This window comes from Hypomesus nipponensis, chromosome 28 (genome assembly GCF_054491055.1).
Source record: "Hypomesus nipponensis isolate SF chromosome 28, ASM5449105v1, whole genome shotgun sequence".
NCBI classification, from domain to species: Eukaryota; Metazoa; Chordata; class Actinopteri; order Osmeriformes; family Osmeridae; genus Hypomesus; species Hypomesus nipponensis.
The window spans coordinates 6514959-6540533 of NC_140388.1; the positions used below are offsets into that span (position 1 = coordinate 6514959).

The 25575-nt window shown below is 49.8% G+C and overlaps 3 protein-coding genes across 4 annotated transcripts; 2 read left to right on the plus strand and 1 right to left on the minus strand.

Annotated features, from left to right (window-relative positions):
• The first annotated feature begins 1445 nt into the window (after positions 1 to 1445).
• On the plus strand, positions 1446 to 10206 carry tmc2b (transmembrane channel-like 2b). Its single transcript, XM_084695318.1, has 20 exons — positions 1446 to 1494; positions 1806 to 1847; positions 1973 to 2411; positions 3071 to 3217; positions 4609 to 4699; positions 4923 to 5004; positions 5122 to 5228; positions 5641 to 5739; positions 5858 to 6000; positions 6192 to 6339; positions 6561 to 6755; positions 6871 to 7050; positions 7187 to 7345; positions 7761 to 7889; positions 8413 to 8480; positions 8597 to 8836; positions 9065 to 9190; positions 9507 to 9585; positions 9696 to 9825; positions 9980 to 10206. Exons 1-20 carry the CDS (start codon positions 1446 to 1448, stop codon positions 10204 to 10206), a joined length of 2880 nt encoding a protein of 959 aa, XP_084551444.1.
• Positions 10207 to 11483: 1277 nt separating this feature from the next.
• LOC146219679 (aldehyde dehydrogenase 1A1-like) lies at positions 11484 to 17600 on the minus strand. 2 transcript variants are annotated; one of them, XM_084695171.1, is made up of 14 exons: positions 17549 to 17600; positions 16290 to 16450; positions 15738 to 15842; positions 15480 to 15620; positions 15174 to 15303; positions 14916 to 14977; positions 14568 to 14696; positions 14218 to 14331; positions 13920 to 14022; positions 13267 to 13451; positions 12811 to 12975; positions 12187 to 12344; positions 11794 to 11868; positions 11484 to 11556 (listed from the first exon to the last, which is right to left on the minus strand). In XM_084695171.1, exons 1-14 carry the CDS (start codon positions 17598 to 17600, stop codon positions 11484 to 11486), a joined length of 1653 nt encoding a protein of 550 aa, XP_084551297.1. The 2 variants fall into 2 exon arrangements, with proteins under 2 accessions (XP_084551297.1, XP_084551298.1); XM_084695172.1 differs by lacking the exon at positions 17549 to 17600 and adding an exon at positions 17060 to 17092 and having other exon boundaries at positions 16290 to 16334.
• Positions 17601 to 20763: 3163 nt separating this feature from the next.
• Positions 20764 to 25078, plus strand: cyp1d1 (cytochrome P450, family 1, subfamily D, polypeptide 1). The gene is made up of 6 exons (XM_084695170.1): positions 20764 to 21696; positions 22916 to 23039; positions 23387 to 23476; positions 24180 to 24303; positions 24494 to 24580; positions 24796 to 25078. The coding sequence occupies exons 1-6, from the start codon at positions 20764 to 20766 to the stop codon at positions 25076 to 25078; spliced, it is 1641 nt and encodes a 546-aa protein (XP_084551296.1).
• The last annotated feature ends 497 nt before the right edge of the window (positions 25079 to 25575 follow it).

Below are 25575 nucleotides of genomic sequence, written 5' to 3' on the forward strand. Positions count from 1 at the left end.
ACTTCAGATGAGAGAGACAAGAGGAGGCTGTGGAGGAAGGCTGGATGAGGAGAAGGGAGGGAGGGAGAGAAGTAGGTGGGAAGGGGGAGCATGAGGGGGCACAGGAGGAGGAGGAAGAGGGGGGAGGGTTACAGATTCCTCCTCCTGCCGGTGTGAGACAGGAAGTTAGCCATTAGGGTTGCGTTGTATAACAGTACTGTACTGAGAATAGTAATTTTCACTAGTAGTTTTCATACTACAAAACACTGTGTGTAGTATTTTGCAAATAGTGTGAGGCTGAAATGTGATTAAAGTTGTCCAAATATGGGCTGCTGTTTTGCTCCCTGAGTGTCCGGTTTCACTAACTGTGTCTTATTTGAAAATGTCGAGTCTAAGCAATTGGAAAAAACTGTAGCTACAAAGCTACTGCCTGACTCCTGTTCACATACATTATTTACCTGCTTGCCCTAACCACACGTGGTCACCTGGTTACGGCAGCCCTATAACAGTCCTACAACCTTCCTCTACAACCTTACACCAAAACACACCCTGGAAAAGCAGATATGTTCTGTTTAAGTTTTGTTGTTGGGCTCTGTAGTCCTTGGGATCTTTTCTTTTCAGTGTCCTGTTTTCACTACTGTCGCACAACTTATTTTGTGGCTGTGTCAAAATAGCGAAACTTCACGGCCATACTGACTTCTTGGCGTTTCACTTTTCCCTCAGGCTTACTTAACACTTCATTGAATTTTAATGGGACCTGACCTCTTTTCTTTTATGTGTGTATTGGTTTCAAATGTCCGGCTTACAGATCACAACTCGGTGGAATGTTCCGATGAGCCGACATTTGGGGGGGGTTTGGGGTGTGTTCACTGAGAGGGTTATTTGTTTCTACACGTGTGTGTGTGTGTGTGTGTGTGAATGTGTGTGGTCAGAGATGGTCTGTCTTTGTGATTGGCAGTGCCTTTGCCTTCCTTTGCCGAGCTGATATATTTGATGTTTCTCCCGCAGGTCCTGCAGATGATCACCTCCAGGACAATGTCAAGCTGGTGGTTGTCAAGGAGACACCCTAAAGCAGCCCAAACATTGGTGGCGCACCTGTCAGAGTGGGTGAGCTGAGCTGTACAGGTGTGTGCGTGTGTGTGTGTGGATGTAACCGTTGCTTGAGAGCTGCATGGAGAAACGGGAGGGGGGTGAGAGACAGAGCGAGAGAAAGGGGTCGTAGAGAGAGAGAGAGAGAGAGAGAGAGGGAGGGAGAGGGAGAGAGGGAGAAAGGGAGAGAGAGAGAGAGAGAGAGAGAGAGAGAGAGAGAGAGAGAGAGGAGGGAGAGAGAGAGAGAGAGAGAGAGAGAGAGAGGGAAAACAAAGAGAGGAGGGAGACAGAGGGGGACAACCAGACAGAGAAGCAGCTGAGAGCAGAGAGCTGTGCCTGACCTGAGCAGGGGATCCCTGCACCACCACAGAGCAGACATGCCTCCAAAGAAGAAGAAGAGTGACGTCGCCATTGACATGGACGATGGTGAGTCTCATCTTTGTTTCTTTCTGTAGAACAGTCTGGAAGTTTACATCCCCTTCAACCAATATGTTTAATGATATAATGACACAATGAGCTCAGGGGTGGACAATTTGACCTCAGATCCCAAGGTGGCAGGTTCAGACCCCTCCTCGAAAGTTGTTTTGGATAAAAAAGCGCCTGCCAACCCGATTCCATAATGGTTGTGAGCAACATGAGGTTATTTCCCTCAGCGGTTACAGTGTGGTGGAGCCTGAGAACATGACAAGCATGTATCGTGGTGAACCGTGGGGCTGGGTTTTTTTGACTTCTTTCAGTGGGGATGGACATTGACGCCGAGATCGACAGCGGGAGCGAGGGTGAGTTCTTCATCCGCTTGTCCGACTCTGCCGCCGCGACCGTCTCAATGTCGCATATCGTCGACAGAGTTTACCGGTGAGCGTGCGTGTCTGTGTGCGTTAGCATCTGCCTCTGTGTCTCTCAGACGAGGCCCGGCGGAGAGCCAAGAAGAGGGCCAAAGCCCCCCAGCGGAAGCCCAAGCGCGTCGCCAGCGACGACGAGGAGGACGACGAGGACGAGGCCCCGAGGAAGAGGGGCCCGAAGAAGAGAGCCAAGAAGTACAGCGAGGACGAGGACGAGGACGAGGAGGAGCAGAGCGCCAAGAAGAAAGGGGGGGCAAAGGGCGCCGGGCGGAAGAAGAAGAAGGCGGCCAGGGAGGAGGAGAGCGAGGAGGAGGAGAAAGGGCGGAAGAAGAAAGGCGGGAAGGGAGGGGCGGGCAAGAAGGGCAAGGAGGAGCCGAAGGAGCAGAAGGGAGACTCCAAGGGGAAAGGAGGGAAGGACAAAGGGAAGGATAAAGGGAAGGACAAAGGGAAGGACAAAGGCAACGAGAAGGACAAAAAGAAGAAGAACGGCAAGTACAGCAGGTGCAGTATTCTCTGAGAGGGTTCTCTCGCGCGCGCTTGCTCACGTGCACACTCCACGCAGCCTCGTGCACGAGGGAGGGGCCCCTGACCTCACAGATTTAGGGCCACGTTCAGGGAGGTCAAATGGTCACAATTTCACAGATAGCAACATCTACACAAATGATATAGCAGGAAAAACAAACCCTGTTGACCAATGCTGAATACTGGACATTTCTGTCTGAATGTTCTAGAAAAGGGTGCGTTTCACAAAACCGTACAGCAGTATCATCTTACAGTCCATGACTGTATAACGCAACATGCTCTCATTATGCTGTTGAATAGTTGTAAGACTGATTGAACCTAAATGCCAATTATTTCCGAGAAAAATGACTGCTACGGTGGTAGCAGTCATTTTATATTGTTTTGGGGTTTTGTTGCTTGAAATGTTTAGCTACTTTGAATTTCAAGGTCGTAGAATAAGCTATCCAGTTACTCCGTTTGAGAACCGAGGGGTATTCCAACCTCTCTAAGTCTTCCAGAAATACAGACATGCCTCATCCCAAGGAATGTGGAGTCGAGCAGGCCCCAGAGGTTTAGCGGCAATCAATGGAAAGACGAGCAGTTGGCAGCCTTCGCCACTGGTCCACAGCGTAGCGCGTTGTCCCTCTCTCTCCTAGCAGCTCGGACTCGGACTCGGATGAGGACGACTCCTCGATGTCCGAGGGGGAGATAGAGGCTCTGAAGGAAGAGGTCGAGGAGAAGAAGAAGCTCCTGGTCACGCTGAGGAACAAACCATGGCGCATGAAGAGGAGACTCGAGCACCTCAAGTAAACCAAGATGGCGTCCGCTCCGGATTTTTGCGCCCGCTCGCTGCTTGTGCCTCTCTCTGTCTTTCTCTTTCCCTCGTTGTCTGTCTCACTCTCTCTCTCTTTCAATGTCTCTCTCTCTCTCTCTCTCTCTGTCTTTCAAATAGTACCATCACTCATGCAAAGCGACATGTGATGTCATTGTGGTTGATTGGATTAAAGCATAACTGTTTTTAGTGCTCGCTTCATTTCCCTCTGTTGATCCTGCCTCACCTTCGAGTGTAAACTACTTTGCTAAACAACAAAGTAGGTATTGTAAACTACTTTGTTCAACGACAAAGTAGGTATATTGACGCTTCAACTCGTTTTCAGGGATCTGTTGCTTTGGCCTTTCTGATGCATTACGAGAAGGGATTTGAGAGATAAGCATCGGGATGACATTTTGTGTTTTGATGCTTTGACTGATGAGGATCTCCACTGAGAACTCATCACTCCCCATCCCAGCTAACAGATATGCACATTTATAAGTACCCCAAATTTTAAGCTTATTATCAATTCAACTTTAAAATTATTCAATTTAAATTAAATTGTTAAAGACTATTTCTTTGTTATTGAGTAAATCCATCATCCAACAAGCAACATCAGCCAAACAACGTTATCAATTCCCCCAAAATGGAGCTTCCCTCCTTCAAAATAAAAGTCCTGGTACCGGTACAGCTGGTACTGGGTTCCACACTGGAGCGCAGGGCCGGCCCAATCCTTTATGGGGCCTTAAGAAAAATTGATTTGTGGGCCCCTCGGTGTCGCTTATCGTTGCCGATAAAAAGAACTGTCCTTTCATTTGCTCTTGGGGGTCCTCTGGTGGCCACAGGGGCCCTGAGCAGCCGCTCAGTTCGCTTATGCCTTGGGCTGGCCCTGCTGGAGTGCATCCATCTGGACCAGTGTACGGAACCATGTAAACACAGCACAGCAGTGTCAAGGTCAGGGGGTAGCAGGGAGGCCACTGCCCCACACACACACACACACACACACACACAGTAAGTAAGTTTGAGATCAGGACCCGGTAGCGCTTCAGGACAAGTGAGATGTCTTGACTTTTTAATGAGGAGATCACTGTTTAATGCATGGCCCATCACTGCCTGCTGAGCAACAGGTCCAATAGGTCTTTCCGTGAGGTGTTAATCAGCGTAATGGTAGTGCAGCAATACTGTGTTAGTGTACAGTCCCCTCAGTCGGTTGATCCATTACGTGATGAATCCATAAGCGTCACCGTACAGTGTTAGATTCCACTCAGGCCTGTAGAAGAGGAGACTCTTCCACAGTAATGGGTTCGGTTCAGTGGTTTGGTTTTTGGATGCCGTTGCGGATTGGTTGCGTTTGAACGTGTCGACGATCCGTTGTGGATTTCGCAGAGACGCTCAGGCGTTTGTGGAGAAGTTTGAGGGAGCCCTGGGGAAAGGCAAGGGGAGGAAGATGTACGCCTACAAAGTCATGATGGCGAAGGTGATGCACCCGCACAAGACACACGACCAGGGATGGGGGGGGCGGGGGGGGGGGCAGATTTTCCAAATGTATAATGAAACCTACACGCCTGCACACAATTATACTGGAATGGTCTCATCTTACGTTTTGGTCGTTGTACCCCTCGACCGCTCCCCGCACAACAGGATACATGGTTGTTTTATACTTCGATGCATCGATGGTTGTTTTCTCGCGTTCGTTTCAGAAACTCATCAAGTTCAAGCGGGACTTTGAAAACTTCAAGACGGCCTGCATTCCCTGGGAGAGGAAAATCAAAGAGGTAGAGAGTGAGTAAGATCTCGTCTTCACGTCGCCAGGTGTGTCCCGCCATTGGCGTCGGGAAAGGAAATGGCTTGGCAGATGAAGCATGTTGCTATTCTTGAGTTGGACCTGTTTCTTGACAGGTCATTTCGGGTCCTCAGTGGCCTCCTACTTCATCTTCCTGCGCTGGATGTACGGTTTGAACCTGGTCCTCTTCGGCTTCATGTTCGGGCTTGTGGTCCTACCAGAGGTGCGTGCTGGATCAGACACCTTGTGTCAATGATCCCTTCCTGTCCCTCTACCTGGCTGTCCTGTGATCCTTACGCTTCCTAGCTCTATGGCTGCCACCGCCGTAAACTGACACGCGCCAACTCACAGCGCTGGTTTGGAATGTCTGTGTTTCAACATCCCAGTTTGATCTCTACTCCTGATGCGTGACTATGTTTGCAAGACTTCCAACCACATTTATTTTGTGTTTGGATCGCTCAAGTAATCTTTGAGGCCATGGTTTAAAACGACTCAAGTATACAGTACCAGTTAAAAGTTTGGACACGTTTTCCCATTCATGTGTCCAAACTTTTGACTGGTACTGTACATGGATCCGAACACCTCACAGTGTGCACGTTTACGTTTCTGAACTGTCTTCCTGTCTCTCGGTGTAGGTGATGATGGGCCTTCCGTATGGGACCATCCCCCGGAAGACCGTCCCAAGAGCGGAGCAGGCTCGAGCCATGGACTACTCTGTCCTCTTGGATTTTGGCGTGAGGATGACATCACCCCATCGCCCTCGATCTACACATTTGACAGATTCGGCGTTTACCGATCGCGTCCATTTTTCAAACTCCCTGTCCGTCTCGTGTCATTTCTTTTCTCAAACAGGGCTACTGCAAGTACTCTATCCTGTTCTACGGTTACTATAACGACGATCGCACCATCGGCCTGCTGCAGTTCAGGCTGCCCCTGTCCTATCTGCTTGTGGGCGTCGGCATCTTTGGATACAGCCTAATGGTGGTCATAAGAACGTAGGTCATCTGGAAGGAGACCCTCCGGGAGTTCTAGCGTGCTTGAATGTTCCATTTTGTTTGGTTCTTTTCTATTTGGGCTTGTACGCAAGTCATTCCACGTGCTGTTTTCGTTTTTTCCCCATCGTCTGTGCCTCTGAACCCTGCGTCGGCGATAACGTTTTTGTATTGAATTGTATCTTCCTTCCCAGCATGGCTCGGAACTCGAATGAAGGAGGGGATGGGGGGGAGGAGGGGGACTTTACCTTCGCCTGGAAGATGTTCACCAGCTGGGATTACCTCATCGGCAACTCGGAGACAGCCGACAACAAGTATGCTTCCATCACCACCAGCTTCAAGGTACATCATTGGTCTAAGATCGCCTGCCATGGCCGGCACACATTGTTGGCAACGTTTCCATGGTTTCTTTGCGTCTCACTGTATGTCCGCATCATCTGTAGTGAAGTATTGGATGAATGCGTGACGTGAGACGGCACGTTCTAGACTGTGCCTTCTGCGTCTGCAAGTCAGTCTATCCAGCAACATCGTGCGACTCTACGATTTCCCGGGATTTCTCGTAGGAGTCCATCGTGGACGAGCAGGAGAACCAAAAAGACGAGAACATTCACCTGCGCCGATTCCTGCGGGTTCTAGCCAACTTCATGGTCCTGTGCAGTTTGGGGGGAAGCGGGTTTCTCATCTACTTCGTGGTGAAGAGGTCCCAGGACTTTGGCAACAAGGACCCTGATGAGCTCACCTGGCTGGAGAAGAACGAGGTAGGTTGGGTTTCCACGGAGGCGTTCCCGGGGAAACGATTGTTACGGTTTGACTAACCTCGGTTAGACTCACCTTAACAATCACCTCAACTCACCTCCCCCCGCCCTCCCCCAGGTGGAGCTTGTGATGTCTCTCCTGGGTTTGGTGTGCCCGCCCCTGTTTGAAGTCATCGGCGAGCTGGAGGAATATCACCCTCGCATCGCCCTCAAGTGGCAGCTGGGGCGGATCTTCGCCCTCTTCCTCGGCAACCTCTACACCTTCCTGTTCGCCCTGTTCGACGAGGTCAACGCCAAGGTAGAGAGGAGGGGGCCGGGCCGGGCGTCTCTCTGCCTCACATCGCATCCAATCGGATGCGAACGGCCCTTTTTCCGAGCCCCCGAGGATGACGTGTATTGGATGTGTGTCTGTGTGCGTTGTGCGTCTGGCCCAGCTGGAGAGCGAGAAGGTCATCAGGAACGAGACCATCTGGGCGTTGGAGGAGTACAAAGCCAACTACAGCTCCTTCCACAACACCAGCGACATCCCGCCGTACAACATCCACCCTGCCGACGTCATCAGGGGGCCCTGCTGGGAGACCGCCGTGGGCATCGTAAGACTGCTGCCTCGAGGCTAGTGCTGCTTATGGATAATAGAGATGCTATTGGAGACCTGGTTGCTAGTGATGCTAGTGATGCTAGTGGTGCTGTTGGAGACCTTAATGCTCGTGATGTTAGTGATGCTAGTGGTGCTGTTGGAGACCTTAATGCCAGTGATGCTAGTGATGGTATTGGAGACCTCAGTGTCTGTCTCTCCCTCCCTCCCTCTCTCTATCTCTCTCTTTCTCTCTCTCTCTCTGTCTGTCTGTCTGTGTCTGTGTCTGTGTCTGTGTCTCTGTCTCTGTCTCTGTCTCTGTCTCTCTGTCTTTCTGTCTCTCTGTCTCTCTGTCTTTCTGTCTCTCTCTCTCTCTCTCTCTCTCTCTCTCTCTCTCTCTCTCTCTCTCTCTCTCTCTCTCTCTCTCTCTCCAGGAGTTTGTCAAGCTGACCGTGTCAGACATCCAGGTGACGTATCTGACCATCCTGATTGGAGACTTCCTGAGAGCCGTGATCGTGCGCTTCCTCAACTACTGCTGGTGCTGGGACCTGGAGGCCGGATTTGTAGGTTGAATGTTTTTGTACATGTGTATATCTGTGTGTGTGTGTTCATGAGTATGCGTGTGTGCATGTGTGTGGGTGCTTGGTAATCGCGTGGACATGTGTGCACCTTTTTGTGTCCCCGTGTGAATGTGTGTACCTGTGTGTTTATGTATACATGTCTGTGTGTGTGTTTGTGTGTGTGTGTGGGCGTGGGCGTATGTTCTCGTGTGTGCATGTCTGCTATTGACACCACTGCCTTTACAACTTGGGCATTTGTGTTTAAGTGGTTTTTAATTCTGAATGCTAAACCCGATACCACTCAGGGACATCTGGTAGGACAGCATATCCCTCCCATCTCAATGACTCAGTATACTTACTCTAGGAAACTAATTACTGAGGAATAGAGAGAGGGGGGGGGGATAGAGAGGGGGGGGGAAGGGGAAGAGAGGAGGACGAGGGAGGGAGAGAGGGAGCTAGAGTGACAGAGAGAGCGACCGTACGTCGGGTCGTAAACGTGGCTGTCGTGTGCCCCCCCCCCGTTCAGCCGTCGTACGGCGAGTTCGACATCAGCGGCAACGTCCTCGGCCTCATCTTCAACCAAGGGATGATTTGGTGAGAGGACGTCACCCCCGACACACACACACACACACACACACACCCCTTCATCTTCACACAGACGTTATCAGCATCGAAAGGTGTATATGTGTATATGTGTGTGTGTGTCGCAGGATGGGCGCGTTCTACGCTCCGGGCCTGGTGGGGCTGAACGTTCTGCGGCTCTTGAGCTCCATGTATTACCAGTGCTGGGCGGTGATGAGCTGCAACGTGCCCCACGCCCGCGTCTTCAAGGCCTCCAAGTCCAACAACTTCTACATGGGGCTGCTGCTGCTGGTGCTGTTCCTCAGCCTGCTGCCCGTGGTCTACACCATCATGACCCTGTCGCCCTCCTTCGACTGCGGGCCCTTCAGGTGACTACCCCCCCGCACCCCCTCACGCGCTGGCGCATCGTCACGTGCGCGTGCGTCCGTGGAACACATGCAGAACTGCATGTGACACGCGCGCACACACACGGGTGTATGCGAAACACACGCAGGCATGCAGTGTGCAAAATTGCACGCGTCCTTTCGTGCACAAGTGTGCACGTAAACACCGACATGAAAGGAGACATTTCACCATTTCCTCGTCTCGTCCTGCAGTGGGAGGGAGAAGATGTATGATATCATCATGGAGACCATAGAGAAAGATCTCCCAGCATTCATAGGGAACATCTTCACCTATGCTACCAACCCTGGACTCATCATACCAGCTGTGCTACTGATGGTGTATGTCTACACACACACACACACACACACTCTCACATTCTCTCTCTCTCTCTCTCTCTCTCTCTCTCTCTCTCTCTCTCTCTCTCTCTCTCTCTCTCTCTCTCTCTCTCTCTCTCTCTCTCTCTCTCTCTCTCTCTCTCTCTCTCTCTCTCTCTCTCTCTCTCTCTCTCTCACACATTCTCTCTCTCTCTCTCTCACACATTCTCTCTCTCTCTCTCTCTCTCTCTCTCTCTCTCTCTCTCTCTCTCTCTCACACACACTCACACACACACACACACACATACTCACATCACGGATCATGTTCCTTCTGTGGCAGGCTGGCCATATACTACCTGAACGCCGTGTCGGAGGGCTACCAGCAAGCCAACAACGACCTGAAGAGGAAGATGCAGATGGTCAGTCTGAGCTGCAGTCCACGACCCTTCCTCACGTGACAGCTTCCAAGCTTACGTAACATGGAAACGTGTGTGTATTTGTGTGCGCGTGTGGTGCGTTCCCGGGGCAGGCGCGGGATGAGGAGAAGAACAGGAGGAACAACAAGGACAGCACCAACCAGGTGATGAAGGACCTGGAGGACCTGCTGCCCAACAAGTCCCTGATCCCGCCCCCCAGCGAGGAGGAGCACCCCCCACCTGGTAACCCCTCCCCCTCGCCCTCACCACCACCCTGCTGCTAGACCGCTGCACTAAACTGTAGTGTACTGGACTCTACTGGACTATTCTGCACTATCCTACTTTACTGTATTGTAATCTCACTGCTAAACTCTAAGGATGCAATACTCTGTTGCAGAGCCAGTGATCGAGAAGAGCAGCAAGTCTCCCAAGGTGTCTGGACGGCCCGGAGCAGCAGCCAATGGCAAAGGTGTAAATCTACAGAGGGACGTTTCATTGGCTGCCCCCAACCCCGGAGCAGCTGTGACCCGCCCCCCCGGACCCAGGGGCGCGTCCCCAGGCCCAGGGCCGGGCCCAGGGCGGGGCAGGGGGAGGGGCAGGGGTGGGCCTGCTCCCCGACGCTAGGACGTACCACACGCTGGAGAGAGGTCCCCGAGTCGGAGAACTCGGCATGTTGTTACCGACGTCAAGACTGTTGGGGAGAGCTATCAGACGGACTCTAAACTCCGATCAGAACTTGGGAGTTTCCCACAACGTTTCCAGTTCCATTTTGGTTGTCTACATGAATGCGTTCTGTTGGCCAGTTTGAACTGAAGTCAAGCCGTGGCTCGTTGTCAGGTATTGAGTGTGTGTTGAGTGCGCACTGACACTCCATGTGTCACTGTAGTAACTAAGTAAGTACTGGGATGTAGAGCAAAATACCTAAAATCTTAAAAAGTGTCATGTCAGCAAAGGCCCGCACGTTGAAGTCTGACTAAAAGGAATTGTGGAAAAGGTGAGGAAGTGAAGAAGATGGCCAAGATCCTTCTGCGTTAGTTCAGTGTTTAAAGATGTCATTTCTTAATTTAATGAATACAATTGGATTATGTCTGATTTATCAACAAGATGTTTATTTCCTCAAGAGATCAGAAAGGAAGCACTTAGAGGAGTCCAGAGAGGAACACGTTTGTGGGTTTTGGTTGGAAAACAATCTGTGAATAGTTTTTAAGACGTCCATTTGTATTTCAAATTTTTGTATTGCAACAAGTAAAAGGATGAGTGATGATTAAATATCTAAATGTTTGTATCTTATGTTGTAGCTTTAAACATTTACATAAACACACACACACACACACATTTAAACATTGCAATACAAACATTTACACACACTCAACACGCACACACACTAACAACGTCCAATAGCCTTTGACAATAATATTAGATATAATTTCTACTTATACGGTAGACAGCAAGCACACACTACTAGAATATCAACATATAAAGAACATAAAAGATTGCCTTTACATCAAAAGGAGAAATGGTTCAGTTGTCCAAAAAGATTCTCAAAAACAACAAAGATAACGATCACTCAGGACATGAAGGTGTTCTGCTCTTCAAGGAGACTAACATTTCTGAACGAGAACATCGTTCTCTGAGGCAATCTGGACGACAGAAGACAACAAGAGGTTAAGTATGCCTGGACACCTGACAACTCCACCGCAGAAACCGTCATATTTACAAACCAAAACATGTTGCAGGAAAAAAAGCCGTCCCTGCTTTCTGCTTTCTTCTGATTTCAGAAATGAAGATGGAGGATAAGTCTGTACGTCTCAGAGTAGTTGCGGTCGAATCTTTCCCGGAGCCGGAAAGGTTGTTCATCCAGACGCCACGGACACGAAGCGCCGCCACACGGGAAGGCCATGTTAGGAGTTCTTCTGGGATATTTTGATGGTCACCGCTTTGACCTCAGTGTACTCGTTCAAGGCGTACTCCCCTCTGAAACACCCCCCCCCCACCACCAGATCCATCATTATCTACAGCAACAGTAAACACCAAAGAGTATAAACATATAGTACACGAATCATATGACACAATCCATTTCATTTAGCAGACGCTTTTATCCAAAGCGACGCGCAAAGGGGATTGGAACCCGTGACCTCTTGATCTGCAGGGAAATGCTCTAACCGCCGAGCTCTACCCATCCCTCATAAACACGGCAGGATTGGAACTCACAGCTCTCTGCCGTTCCCAGACATCTTGAAGCCTCCGAAGGGACACTGGGTGCTCATGGCGTTGTAGCAGTTGACCCTGCAAGACCACAGACACTAAGTGAAAAGGGTTGATTAAAAAGTCAACGTGAATGACGACTGATCAAATATAATATCCAGTATTGAGAAAGGGATGAGGGGGAGTGGACTGAGCCTGGTATTTGTGTAAGGAGGTGTGTGTGTGTGTGTGAGTGAGGTGAAAACCCCCTGTGCTTGATACAGAATGTGTGTGTGTGTGTGTGAGGTGAAAACCCCCCTGTGCTTGGTACAGAATGTGTGTGTGTGTGTGTGTGAGGTGAAAACCCCCTGTGCTTGGTACAGAATGTGTGTGTGTGTTGCTGATCCCAGCTCGCCGTACCAGACCATGCCAGCCTGCAGAGCGGAGGACACCGTCAGGGCCTTGTCCATGTCGCTGGTGAACACCCCCGCCGCCAGGCCGTACTGGGTGGAGTTGGCCCTCTGCACCACCTCGTGGACACCACGGAAACGCATGATCTGCTGCACTGGGCCGAAGATCTGACAGAGAGGGAGAAGGAGAGGGGGAGAGGAAGAGGGAGGGAGGGAGGGAGGGAGGGAGGGAGGGAGGGAGGGAGGGAGGGAGGGAGGGAGGGAGGGAGGGAGGGAGGGAGGGAGGGAGGGAGGGAGGGAGGGAGGGAGGGAGGGAGGGAGGGAGGGAGGGAGAGGGGAAGAGGGGAAGAGGGGAAGAGGGGAAGAGGGGAAGAGAGAGAGAGGGGGAAGAGAGAGAGAGAGAGAGAGAGAGAGAGAGAGGGGGAGAGACAGAGAGAGAGAGAGAGAGAGAGAGAGAGAGAGAGAGCGAGAGCGAAAGAGAGAGCGAGAGAGAGAGAGAGAGAGAGGGGGGGGGAGAGACAGAGAAAACACAGACAAACAGAGAGAGAGAGAGAGACCGAGTGCAACTGGGCGTCAAAACAAACGAAAGGGGGCGACGCGTGCATTGCGAGTGCGAGTGCCTGCGCGGGCCAACCTCCTCCTTGGCGATGCGCATGCCGTCGGTGACGTTGGAGAAGACGGTGGGCTGGATGAACAGGCCCCTCTGGCCCCAGGGGGCTCCGCCGCACTCCAGCGTGGCGCCCTCCTTCCGCCCGCTCTCAATCAGCTCCAGGATCTTGTCGAACTGCTGCTGGTCGATCTGGACACGATCAACAGAAACTCCTTCAGATCCCACTCTGTCCTACCCCATGCCAGTCTGGATGGCTGATACGATAACAAGGAAATATTTGAGCGGGACGCTTTTACCGAGGCATACAAAAACAATAACATTGATTAGTGGGATGGTGAAAACGATTCTAAAGGTTTTGTACCCATCCACATTTCACTGAGCGGTTGTTTAAGCTTCCCTGTGGTCGTCTCAATCTACCGATGTCATTTTCCCCTCATAACACAAGTCCGTTTACAGATACAAGTGGTGTTGTGGCTGTACCTGGGGTCCCTGGTCCACCCCTGGCACCAGGGGGTTCCCCAGGATCTTGGCCCGGGCCTTCTCCACACTGCGCCGGACAAACTCCTCATATATGGGCTCCTCCACGAACACCCTGGAGCCGGCCAGACAGCACTGGCCCTGGTTGAAGAACAGACCGCTGTGGGCCTGCTGCACAGCGTACTCCACTGGGGAGAGGACACACACACACACACAATCAAAAGCAAGCACAGTTGCATCTACATTTAGTCATTTAGCATTTACATTTAGTCATTAACTCTTTTCCACAGCGACTTACAGTAAGTACAGGGACATTCACCCCGAGGCAAGTAGGGTGAAGTGCCTTGCCCAAGGACACAACGTCATTTTTCAAAGCCGGGAATCGAACCGGCAACCTTCTGATTAATAGCCCGAATCCCTAACCTCTCAGCCATCTGACTCCCTATCTAGACACACTATTTCTATATGTATACCGTATATATAAGTACCTTTCTTTACAGTAAACCCTGTGCCATAACTGCATATCCAGACTAACAGTGCCCAGTCTAACCTTGTGTTGTTCTGTGTACCTGACAAATAAAACACTTGAACTTAACAGAAATTCAAAAACAAAAGCATAAAACACACACACACACACACCCACAGGAGAGACTCACGGTTGCAGTCTGCAAAGACAATGATGGGGTTCTTCCCCCCCAGCTCCAGAGTGACTCGCTTCAGGTTGGAGTCCCCTGCAGCTTTCTGGATGAGCTTCCCAACCTGGCAACCACAATCACAGTATATTCAAACTGATGACAAACTGTGACTGGCAATAAAGCTGATATCACCCAACCTGGCAACCACAATCACAGTATATTCAACCCAATGACAAACTGTGACTGGCAATAAAGCTGATATCACCCAACCTGGCAACCACAAGTCGTCAGAGGGCGACAAGTACAGCCCAGTACATACAGCTGTGGATCCTGTGAAAGCCACTTTGTCTATGTCCATGTGCTGGGCTATGGCATTGCCAACTGTGGGGCCATACCCTGGGACCACATTGACCACGCCAGGGGGGAAACCAGCCTAGAGGAGAGAGAGAGAGAGAGAGAGAGAGAGAGAGAGAGAGAGAGAGAGAGAGAGAGAGAGAGAGAGAGAGAGGGCAGGGGGGGGGGAGACAGGACCTTAATAATGGAGGGGGTTGTGTGTTTTGGAGTCTGTTTGGTGTGTGTGTGTTGTGTATATTATGTGATGTGTGTGATGTGTGTAGTTTTTGTATATTGTGTGTAGCATATGTGTTGTGTGTGTGTGTGTCTGTGTACCTCCTTGATGAGAGCAGCCATGTGCAGGGCTGTGAGGGGCGTCTGCTGGGCTGGTTTGATGACCACAGTGTTTCCACAGCACAGAGCAGGAGCTATCTTCCAGGCGAACATCATCACTGGGAAGTTCCACTAGACAATCAACATGCACACACACAACCACAGGTTAGGGCAGGAGCATACACACACACACCCACACACAGACTCACACATAGGTTAGGGCAAAAACACATTCACACTCAAAGAAATATAGGCACAGATGTTTGTGTCTTCCCTTCATTCTTTATTTCAGCCATTAGTTCTTCTCTATATATTATTTCTTTCTTTGTGTCTCTCTGTTTTTCTACTCACCGGAATGATCTGTCCACACACCCCTATAGGTTCATGTCGAGTGTAGGTGAAATAATCTCCATCTGAAAACACAGTAGAACAGATTTTACCTGGGCCAGTGCTTTTAAAACCTCTTACTGTAAGAGCACGAGCACGTTGTGTTGATTATTATTTGGTAAATATATAATATTACGCTTCCTTCATAAAATTAATAAGTTCAGTTTTATACTTCCTTATGAAGATGCAGTAGTTGCTCAGTCAGTGTTGAACAGGACTCACCCACAGGAATGGTTCTGCCCTGGATCTTGTCAGCCCAGCCCCCAAAGTAGCGTAGCGTCTTGATGGTGGCCACCAGGTCCACAAAGTAGGCCATGAGAAACAGCTTCCCTGAGTCCAGGGCCTCCAGAGTCTGAAGGAGGTCACAGGTCAGAGCACACTGCAGAGTGACTGTGTGTGTGTGTGTGTGTGTGTGTGTGTGTGTGTGTCTGTGTGTGAACGTCGGTGCCTCAGCGTTTGTGTATCTGTGTGTTTATGTGTCAGGTGTGTGCATGCGTGTATGTGAGTGTGCATGTGTGTGTTCCTCACCGCCAGCAGGAGGCGGTCTCTCTCCACCAGGTCGGCCAGTCTGCTGAGCAGCTCCCCCCGGTCGGATGCGTCCATCCGTCGCCATGGCGACCCCAGCTGGAACGCTGCCCTGGCGCTCCGGACGGCCTTGTCCACATCCTCCTGAGAGGGGGGGGGGGGGAGTCACAGAGCTGGTCAAACACACACACACACACACACACATATAGACACACACACACAAGAACTCCAAGTCTCAGTAGGAGCTCCAGGACCACTCACTGGTCTCCCCTCCTCCACCTCGCACAGCAGGTCACCAGAGGCAGGGTTGAGCACTGGCATCTTGCCTCCGCTGCTAGACTCATGCCACTCGTTATTGATGAATATCTGGACACACACACGCATACACATGGAAAGAAACATTCCTTCACAATATATTTGATTTGTTTAGAAGACCCGGAACGTGGAAAAAAACGTTCTAAAACATTATACTTTGTGTGTATAACGTTTTAGTGTTTGGCTTAGTAATATTTCAAAGGAAACAAACGTCACAAAAAAGTCTTCCTGTTTGTTACTGTAGTGCATTTTAGTGTGAAAGCCATAACAAATGATTCCCAGTCTGGTCCACATACACTTCTGTTTTGAGCACTGTGTGAAGAGTATTGACAATGTGACTTCTGTCTTCACCAATGAACGTTAGCGATTAAAACAAAGCTATAATAAAATGAACAAACTAGAATGACTGTTCCTGAGGTGGTTCACAACAGACATCATTAGAAAGCCCAGAGTGAACAACATAAACATGGAGGAAGCATGTGTGGTGGGTGTTCCTACCTTGGTGTACTGCACCTGCAGGTCGGGGATGGGCATGGGCAGGACCTGTTTGGGTGCTTCATCAGTGAGCTCTGCTCCCTGGGTCTGAGTCTGGGTCTGGGTCTGGGTCTGGGTCTGAAGACTGTTTGCTGTCTGGGTGCTAATGTTGCCCTGCTTCCCTTCTGAAAAAAAGCAGCAATCAGAGGTGTCATCGGACTGGACACACATGCTCACAAAGCCTTTGTTCATGTCATGCGATCGAAACACTGACTCTACTGACTTGTTAACCTGCCAAACCTAAATATGATATGTAAATAAGTTGTTTAAAATATGACAAAATATGCAGGATAAACATCAGACTGGTTTGACGGGTTGTCTTTGAGAAGCGCGTACGAGTGTCCATGCAGATAACGGACCAAGAGATGGTGCGTGTTCAGAAAGGTTACCAACAGTTCCGACGAGTTTCAAAGGGGCTAGACGTGCCATTATGAGTTCACTTTAAGCCGGGTTCGAAGTTATTATTCGTTCGGTGGGGGGTTAGAAATGCGTTTAGAAGGGTTTACGAGAGTTGTTGAACGCTTTCGAAATGTTTTGATAAGTTATTCTGACTTCAGGAGGGTTTGGGAGAGTCATTAAAAGGGTTTAGAGAGTAATTATGAGCAGCTACGACTGCTGGGGAGAGCGATGGACATGACTCGGACCAGTCTGAGAGGCCGGGAGGTGGGGGACGAGGGGAAATAGAGATGTTGGCACGGGCCACCGTCTCTCACGCCGGGGTCGAAGGTGACAGCTGGCACTGTGAAGTCGGGACTGGCAGGGGCCCCTTGCTCATTAGGTACCAAAGGGGAGAAGGGGACAGCCGGACACCAGAGGACACGCACCTAACATGCCCACCTCACATACGCTACAGTTATCCTTGATGTTTCAATTCAGATTGTGTTGTGTAAATTGTGTATTTCAATCAAATACTTTAGCATTTGATTTTGATAAGCAGCGTGTTTTCTTTTTTACGTTTTTTTTTTTAAAGGAATCAGTTAAAAAAAAACAATTCAAACTATAACTGAGACTTTGATTTTATGCCACTCTTTTAACTGTAAGTAATATTCTTATTTAATGTAGGCATATTTAATTACCACAAACGTTTTAAATACAGTCTCCAGCTTGGCCTTGATAGAATATTTCTAAATAATGTTGTGTGTGAAGTATTACGTGTATAGAATATATCAATGTCAATTCTTAGAGAGCCCACCAACAGATAGACGGTCAAATGTAAGGCTTACCTGTGCAAGCAGACGACACGGCTTGAAGGTTCTCAACTCCGATTACAGGCATGACTGCGGTGCTCTGACGGCCTACCTCACTCTGTCTCTATCGCTGTCTTCCACTCAACTCTCCAGTCAAAATATCAAGAAGTGTAGAGTAACGGAGACGGTCCTCCGCCCCCCTTATATAGCTTCAGTGAGTGGTAAAAAGTCCCCCTTGTTTGACGAGGCTATGAGAGAATCGCACAGATCTATTTGTCGCACCCACCGTTGGGGACCCACGCCCTCGGGCCCTCGCGCTAATCACCGTTCAAACAGAACCAATTCCTATTTTCCTCTTGCCCGAGAGGTACGCGCGCACTGCTCAGCCACCCTGACCGTGAAACGCGGAATGTCATTTTTGACGTGTGGGCCACTTCTCGTCTTTCCCTGCCACCTCTGCATTGATCCAACCCACTTATTTCTGCCGAACGGGAAACTTAAAAAGAAGGGAAGGTCTTTACACCACTTCGGATACGACACGCTGTGGTAAACCTAATAATTGGGAAGATGTTTGCTTTGATAAGGGGCCTCCTGCTGTTCCGCTGTCTCCCGGGAACAATACGATCGCATAATTGAGTCTGGTGCGCTCATATTTTGATCTAGGCTGTTTGAAAGGACGGAAAGTCTTTTGAGAATTACCCGTGGGCTTGAACAACATAACCTTCGTAATTAACCCTCGTTAAACACTGAAAAGAACCGCGGAGAAGGGTTCTGTTTCCGCTTGGGCCTAGAAAGCTTAGTCTAGCAGTAATAGCCAATGCCAATTTTCCCAACAATCTGCGTTCCACCACATCATATACTTCAAGCCATTTTTACCTCATGTTAACACGGGTTGGCTTCATTTACGTGGATCTCTTGCTAAAGTCTGTCTGTAAATTTGGCTTTAATAGGCCATTCAGGCCATTCAGATCATGCGCTTCCATGTGCAAACGTGTGCGTCCTGCTTTGAGGAAAACGTCGATAAATTGCACACCAAACGACATCTGTCATTCAAAGAATGATTTTAGTTCGTTTTTATTGTATTAAGTTTAAATATTGCTTTTAAATAGGCTCACTGTTGTGCCAGAGGGATCACACTCAGCGGCCTGATGCCCTTTTTTAAATATAGTCCAACAAACAGAAACCTAAACCCACAGACACCAAAAAATATGCTGTCTACGTATGAGAAGAGAAAAAGAGGACCGACACAAAAAAAGATAATTTTTTTCTGTGAGCTTATGCATGAGTGACTGAGTGTGTGTGTGTGTGTAGTGTGTGTGTGTGTCTCTGCTCCTGATGTCTCCACAGAGTCTGGTCCAGGGTGGTTGTCGCCAGGGTTGTGTGACACGCTCGGGAGCGCTGCGCGCCCTGACAGCAGGAGGGCCAGCGAGGAGCAGCACCGCACTGGCAGCCCTGGGACAGAGCCCAGGACTGGTGGGTCAAAGGCGGCGTCGCTGCCTGACAGAGCCGGGTGTGCCAAGACTGAGGCTGAACAGAAACGGCAGAGGGATGGAAAGAGTGAGCGAATGAAAAAAGGGGGGAGAGAGAGAGATAGAGAGAGAGGGAGGGAAGGTGGGGGGAAGTGGGGTAGAGCCGGAAGCAAAGGAGAGGGGCCTACGAACAGACGAAAATGTTAGACTGCACACAACGCTTTGAAAGTAAATTAAATATTTGACGTTAGACCGATTCTCAAGTCTAATAAAGGTTAAAATCCGTCTTTTAACTATACTGCCAGGTAATTGTATTTAAATGTACTATTTGGCAGACGCTTTTATCCAGTGCGAAATATAAATAGCTCCGTCCAGTTGAGAGCAGACTTTTCAGAGGGGATGGAAGGATGGAAACAGGGAAGTTATTGAAGTTCACAGGTGGCGGGGGCGGGAGGGGTGGACAGAATATGACAGGATGAAGGTGAAGATACCGGAGCCTCTGGACATGACCTCTCATGTCTTCACAAGACCACCACAACGACAGGACAGCGTCTAGGTTGCTGTGAAGGTCTCTGTGACATTGCAAAAAAGATATACTATGTTAATGACATTTAGTTTGCTTGGATATGTCCTGGTGACACGATTAGACCCTCTGGGAGTCTCTGTTAGACTGTCTACAAATGTGGAAGCTCATGCTAAGGGTTAGTAAGGTTAGTAATATCAATAGGAAACACACACTGGCAATGAGACAGCGATCCTTCCAGGCAGGCCTCGGGTCGGCTCCTGGTCCTCTGGGCGGTCGTAGTCTCACTGACAGAGGGCGCCACCTTGTGTCACATGTAAGTATTGCCGTTTCTCTCAGTGAAACCAACAAAAATGTCCAATTTGGCTGTCCATTAGATCGAGAAACGTCCCTTTTCCGAACTACATCCCTATCGCAAGACAGTGACATTGTGCGTGTACAGTGTACATTATTCTGTAGGGTCGTGTAGGTCGCACAGTTTATTTTGATATGTCAACATTTTAGTTTGTAAAAGTGGTAGGTCAATGCATGGAGTGGAAGGGCATTGAAGACAGGGACTGGAGGATTCCTCAAATCTGGGCGTCGACCGTCTCTGTGTCTACGTCTACCGTTGTATTTGATATAACAGCCAATCTGTTGACGATGTCCAGTCATTCGACCCCTCGGCGGATCTTTGCTGGGGGCCAAACGGGCTCACGACAGCCCACCGCTCTCAACAAAATTTCAGAAAACATTCACTGCAGAAACCTTTCTCGTTGGAGTACGGTGAGTAGGCAACTTCGTTTATTTGTGATTTTTTGTAGATGCCCAGACATAGTCTTTGTGCAAAATTCACATTTACATGTCAACTATTTTCGAGTTTGTGAAATAATACTTGGCAAAACTTCGAACGTAAGAAGTGCAAAGAAGAAGCCAGAACAGGCGTATTTGTCAAGTTTGATGTATTTTGTTGTCAAGCATGCGAGCCTCCTATACTGGTATTTATGAATTGCAACCTACATTTTAAATTTGAGAAATTCCTATCAAATCAAGTTAGACCCATTGGCCGTTTGTCAATACAAAAATTGTAAATACACAATTTTTGTAAACTGATTTTAGTTTTTTTTGTATGGTGATGATGGGCTGTTAAGGTCCTACCTATCAGTGTGTGTCTCTCCTTCAGATTCTAGCTCGTGTGTTGTCACTAAGCTGTTCATTCTTTCCCGGTCCTAGCTTGTGCATGTGTGCTGTCGTCCAGCCCAGGGCACCCACAGACCACCATGAGGCTATCACTGGCGTGTATGTTCCCCAAGGAGAGCGCCTACGTTAGCATGCCCCTCTCTGGAGTCACCGTGGTCCTGTGTGCCCTCACCCTGCTCTTGGTGGCCCTCAAGGGCCGGAGTCGACGCTACCGCCTCCTCCCCCAGCACCACCACCACCACCCTGGGGTCCCCCTTCCCCCGGGCCCCACGCCGTGGCCCCTGGTGGGCAACCTGCTCCAGATGGGCGAGCAGATCCACCTGTCGCTGACCCGCATGCGGGCGCAGTATGGCGACGTCTTCCAGCTGCGCCTGGGCTCGCTGACCGTGGTGGTGCTGAGCGGCCACGCCACCCTCCGCCGGGCGCTGCTGAGGCAGGGCGAGGCCTTCGCCGGGCGGCCCGACCTCTTCACCTTCTCAGCGGTGGCCGACGGCACCAGCATGACCTTCAGCGAGAAGTACGGCCCCGCCTGGACGCTCCACAAGAAGCTGTGCGGCAGCGCCCTGCGCTCCTTTTCCCAGGCCCCGCCCAGGGGCTCCGGCGCCACCTGCCTCCTGGAGGAGCACGTCTGCGCCGAGGCCGGCCGCATGGTGGACGCCATCCTGGAGCGCTCCGGGGCCGGCGAGGTCGAGCGGGAGGGCGGCGGCGGAGGCGAGGGCGCAGAATTTTCCAGAAGCCTGGACCCGGTGGACGCCCTGGTGACGTCCGTGGCCAACGTGGTGTGCGCCCTGTGCTTCGGGAAGAGGTACGACTATAGCGACGAGGACTTCCTCACCGTCGTGCGCGTCAACAACGAGGTGCTGCGCATCTTCGCGGCGGGGAACCTGGCGGACTTCTTCCCCGTGTTCCGCTACCTGCCCAGCCCCTCGCTGAGGAAGATGGTCCAGCACATCCGCCGGATGAACGGCTTCATGGAGAAGAACATTGAGGAACATCTGGGCACCTTCGACAAGGTAGAAGGAGCAGCACCTCTGCCAAGGTTCAGTTATCTACAGGGTGGTCTCCAGATAGTGCCGCGGGGTATTTCACCAAATGCTTTCATCCAGAGCGACCGAGAAGGAAGGCGGGGGGGATTCAAACCTGCAACTTCTTGATTCTTGCAGTGAGATTATCTACCACTGAGCTATACCCACCCCTAGCACCCACCCCCTAGCACAATACAATCCAACCCGATGAGCCCAAAACGTATTGTGCCATGCCAATTTCTGTCCCTAGATAGACAAGAGATGTTTTATATCTTGCATCTTCATCCTGCCTGTAGGACTAGGATCAAAACTGCCAAGATCAAGATTTGTCATGATTCTGAGAAGCATTAATCTGTGGTGATAATTGGATTTTATTGACTTGCAGATACACTCAAATCCTTTATCATCCTTTGAAAGATTTGCAGCAGTTCTGGAGCGAGGCACTGGGGTTAGCAAGGAGTACTCTACTCCAGGACTGACACAAAATACAGAATTCACACGAGCGTGACTAGATTGCTTCCAAGTTTTTGAGCCACTGTTCTTAGGATTAGAGAGGATGCTTGTCACTTCCATAATCTATTTAACAAATATATATGTCCATCAACCCGTCGTTTTTATTATTTGCATGGATGTGACCTCATTGCCAATCCAATATTCCATTGGAGAGTGAAAACACATTATTAAGTTGTGTGTGCGGGTTTGTGTTTGATATGTACACATTAAGTGAATTGTATATTAGCAAGTTACCAAGCAAACTTGAGATTGCATTTTTGTATGTGAATAAGCAGAATGTTGGAGACAGATGCTCATAGCTGACAAATCTGCTACTCAGAGCCAGTCTGTTGTTAAATCTACCAAGCTGGCCTAAAGTGGACCATTGTTCTTGTTCAGAGTAGCTCAAATGCTCGCACGCACACTTTAATTAGGAATTAGCAATCTGCCGGAAGAGACGTGCTTGTGTTTCCCAGAAGATCCTCTGTTGTCAGTCTGGACTTCCTTTGATAACACAAAGTGAGAAAGAAACACAAAACTGAGTTCAAGAACACAGGAGCACAGCCTTTCTGAGAGTCTGGCGACTGGGAGGGCACGTTCATCTCACTGCTTTCCCCTTCTGCCTCCTTCACTACTACGCACGGTCAATTTGTGTATATGTGTGTGCGTGCCTGAGCGTGCGTCTCTGTGTGTGTGTGTGTGTGTGTGATTGCAGGGCTCCATCCGTGACATCACAGACGCCCTGATTGCTCTGTGTGAAGACAGACAGGAGGAGAAGGGGCCGGCCACTCTCTCCAACTCCCAGATCGTACACACTGTCGTCGACATCTTCGGAGCGGGTAAGACACACACACACACACCCACACACACACATAGGCTGACGGGGATGACGATGGGGATGATGGTAAGGATGGTATGAGGATGAAGATGAAAGGGATGATGACGACGGTAATAGGGATGATGACGGCAGCGATGGTGATGAAAAGAGGATGAGGAGGTTGAGCTGGAGTAGAACGGAAAATGTGGCGTCAGATGCCGTCCCTGGAGTGCTTCCAGGGCGTGCTGGCGTTGCTAACAACAACATGGATCCCACTACCAATGACTCATTAATAAACACTGTTATTAACGTCACACACACAACATGTACTTTTGAACTTTTCATGAAAAAAGATTTTTGCCACGGCAGGGTTCGACACCATCATAGCGGGTTTGCAGTGGAGCCTCTTGTACCTCATCAAGTTCCCTGAGATCCAGGCCAAGATACACCAGGAGATTGGTACGGCACCACCCCAGGACTAGCTAACACCATCTAACCCATTCTAACGAGCCGTCTTGTGCAGAGAGCAAGTCATGATCTACGTTCCGCATAACGATCTAATTTCTCCTAAAAACGAGCCCTCCCCTTCCCCCACCCCCGCCCACCGCTTTGTCCACAATGCCTTCCCATTGGTTTGAGACCGGTTGCCAGTCAGGGTAGCGGACAAAAGGTCCGTCTGATTCGCCGATGCTGGAGCCACTTCTGAAGTGGACGCAGTCTGCGCCGTTGGCCCAGTGCATTTTCACACGGAAAGAAAGAGAGAAAGACAGAGAGAGGGGGAGGGGGGAGAGAGAGAGAGAGCGAGAGAGCAAAAGGGGGACAGAGAGAATTTGACGAATTAAGGAGGGCAGGAGAGAGGACGGGAGACAGCGAGGGAGAGAATGAGAGAAAGAGAGAGGAGAGGGTTGGTCAACAACAGCAGCACAAAGAGGGTTTCACGGCCACGGAAGGCAGCCCACTGTCTGACATCACTTCCTCAAAGCACACACTTTTTGGGGGGGCACTCGCTTGAGTTTAAACACCTGCTTATCCTTTTATTTGTATCGTTTGATTAGGAAAAACATGGTTGGGATATTTTTTATGAACTTTAAGAATTGAAGGAGTATGTAGGAGAATATGCTACTCAGGGTTTTGGTGATACTCTGCGTGTGTGTGTTTTCAGATGAGCATATTGGCCCTGATAGGCTGCCGAGGTTTGCCGACAAACCCAAGATGGCGTTTACAGAGTCGTTCATCTACGAAGTGTTCCGCCACGCGTCCTATGTTCCCTTCACCATACCCCACTGGTGACAGATTCTCTAACACGTCAACAAACATTCCAAATCCAAATCTTTCACATCTGGCTATTGTTTTGTGAGCAACATTTTGTACATACTGTAGTACACAAGTATCTGAGAATCAAAGTATGTGACCTGATGTACTCTGCCAATAACTGACATGTTTTTAACCATTTACATTAACCACAAATTCCTTCAGCACCACAGTTGACGTAACTCTCAATGGATACTTCATCCCTAAAGACACCTGTGTCTTCATTAACCAGTATCAGGTCAACCATGACACGTGAGTTTTATTTGTTTATTTTTCCCATAACTAATGTTTCTTGTTGTGTGTGTGTGTTCAAAGAAAAGTGGCAAACCTTTTTTTTTTTTTATTAAGTAATTTGCCTTTTAAATACTTATTTCTATTGTTACAGAAAAACAAGTTGTGGTTGTATTTGCCTGGTCACACCGAACTGTCTTATTGGTTGATTGACATGTCCCTCGGCCAATCCCCAGAGAGCTGTGGGGGGACCCGGATGTGTTCCGCCCCGAACGCTTCCTGGACAGGGCGGGGCTTCTCAACAAGGACCTGACTGAGAAGGTCATGATCTTTGGCATGGGGAAGAGGCGTTGCCTGGGCGACGGCTTTGCCCGGCTGGAGATGTTTGTGTTCCTGACCACGCTGCTCCACCGCCTGAGGCTCCACAAGGTCCCGGGTCAGGAGCTGGACCTCAGCACCGACTTTGGCCTCACCATGAAGCCACGCCCCTACCGGATCGGCATCTCGTCCCGTGTTTAGTCCGTCCCCCCCCCCCCGCTCCCTCGACCCCCGCCACTCTCGGACAGTTGATCCTATACGCGATATATTAAGTGTGCAATAAAAGGATGAAGCAGCCACAACCAATCATTGCTCCACACACCATCTACTACCTACATGTGTTATCAAAGGGAATGCCAGTATCGAGACACTTTTATAGAGGATGATATAGAATGTGAAGACTATAGGGTTTGTTTGTAGATAAGATATTTGCATCGAAGATGCTTGAGAATAATGTCTTCATGTGAAGTACATGACATGTTCTGGTGTCATTTTGTGTTCGTTGTTTTTGGGGGGGGGGGGCATGTATGCTTTATTGGGATAGAGACAGAGTAAGGTCACCAGTAAGGTCAATGTGGGGAAGGACACAGGAGATGGTCCGGGGTGGAATCGAGCCCCAGCCACTACGCGTTCTCGGCCAATGAGCTAACGGGACGCCCCCCTCTTGTGATATTAGTTAACAAAAAAGTTTAGGTGGA

Bases quoted from the DNA above. Each gene is read 5' to 3' on its own strand.
- cyp1d1 (XM_084695170.1), top strand. From the start codon at position 20,764: ATGAGGCTATCACTGGCGTGTATGTTCCCCAAGGAGAGCGCCTACGTT. The intron at 23,040-23,386 runs GTAAGACACACA...TTGCCACGGCAG, and splicing joins CGTCGACATCTTCGGAGCGG to GGTTCGACACCATCATAGCG. The intron at 24,581-24,795 runs GTGAGTTTTATT...GCCAATCCCCAG, and splicing joins TATCAGGTCAACCATGACAC to AGAGCTGTGGGGGGACCCGG.
- tmc2b (XM_084695318.1), top strand. From the start codon at position 1,446: ATGCCTCCAAAGAAGAAGAAGAGTGACGTCGCCATTGACATGGACGAT. The intron at 5,740-5,857 runs GTGAGGATGACA...TTTCTCAAACAG, and splicing joins CTGTCCTCTTGGATTTTGGC to GGCTACTGCAAGTACTCTAT. The intron at 9,586-9,695 runs GTCAGTCTGAGC...TTCCCGGGGCAG, and splicing joins TGAAGAGGAAGATGCAGATG to GCGCGGGATGAGGAGAAGAA.
- LOC146219679 (XM_084695171.1), bottom strand. From the start codon at position 17,600: ATGCCTGTAATCGGAGTTGAGAACCTTCAAGCCGTGTCGTCTGCTTGC. The intron at 15,304-15,479 runs GTGAGGAACACA...GACCTCCTTCAG, and splicing joins GAGACCGCCTCCTGCTGGCG to ACTCTGGAGGCCCTGGACTC. The intron at 12,345-12,810 runs GTTGGCCCGCGC...CCTCTCTGTCAG, and splicing joins TGCGCATCGCCAAGGAGGAG to ATCTTCGGCCCAGTGCAGCA.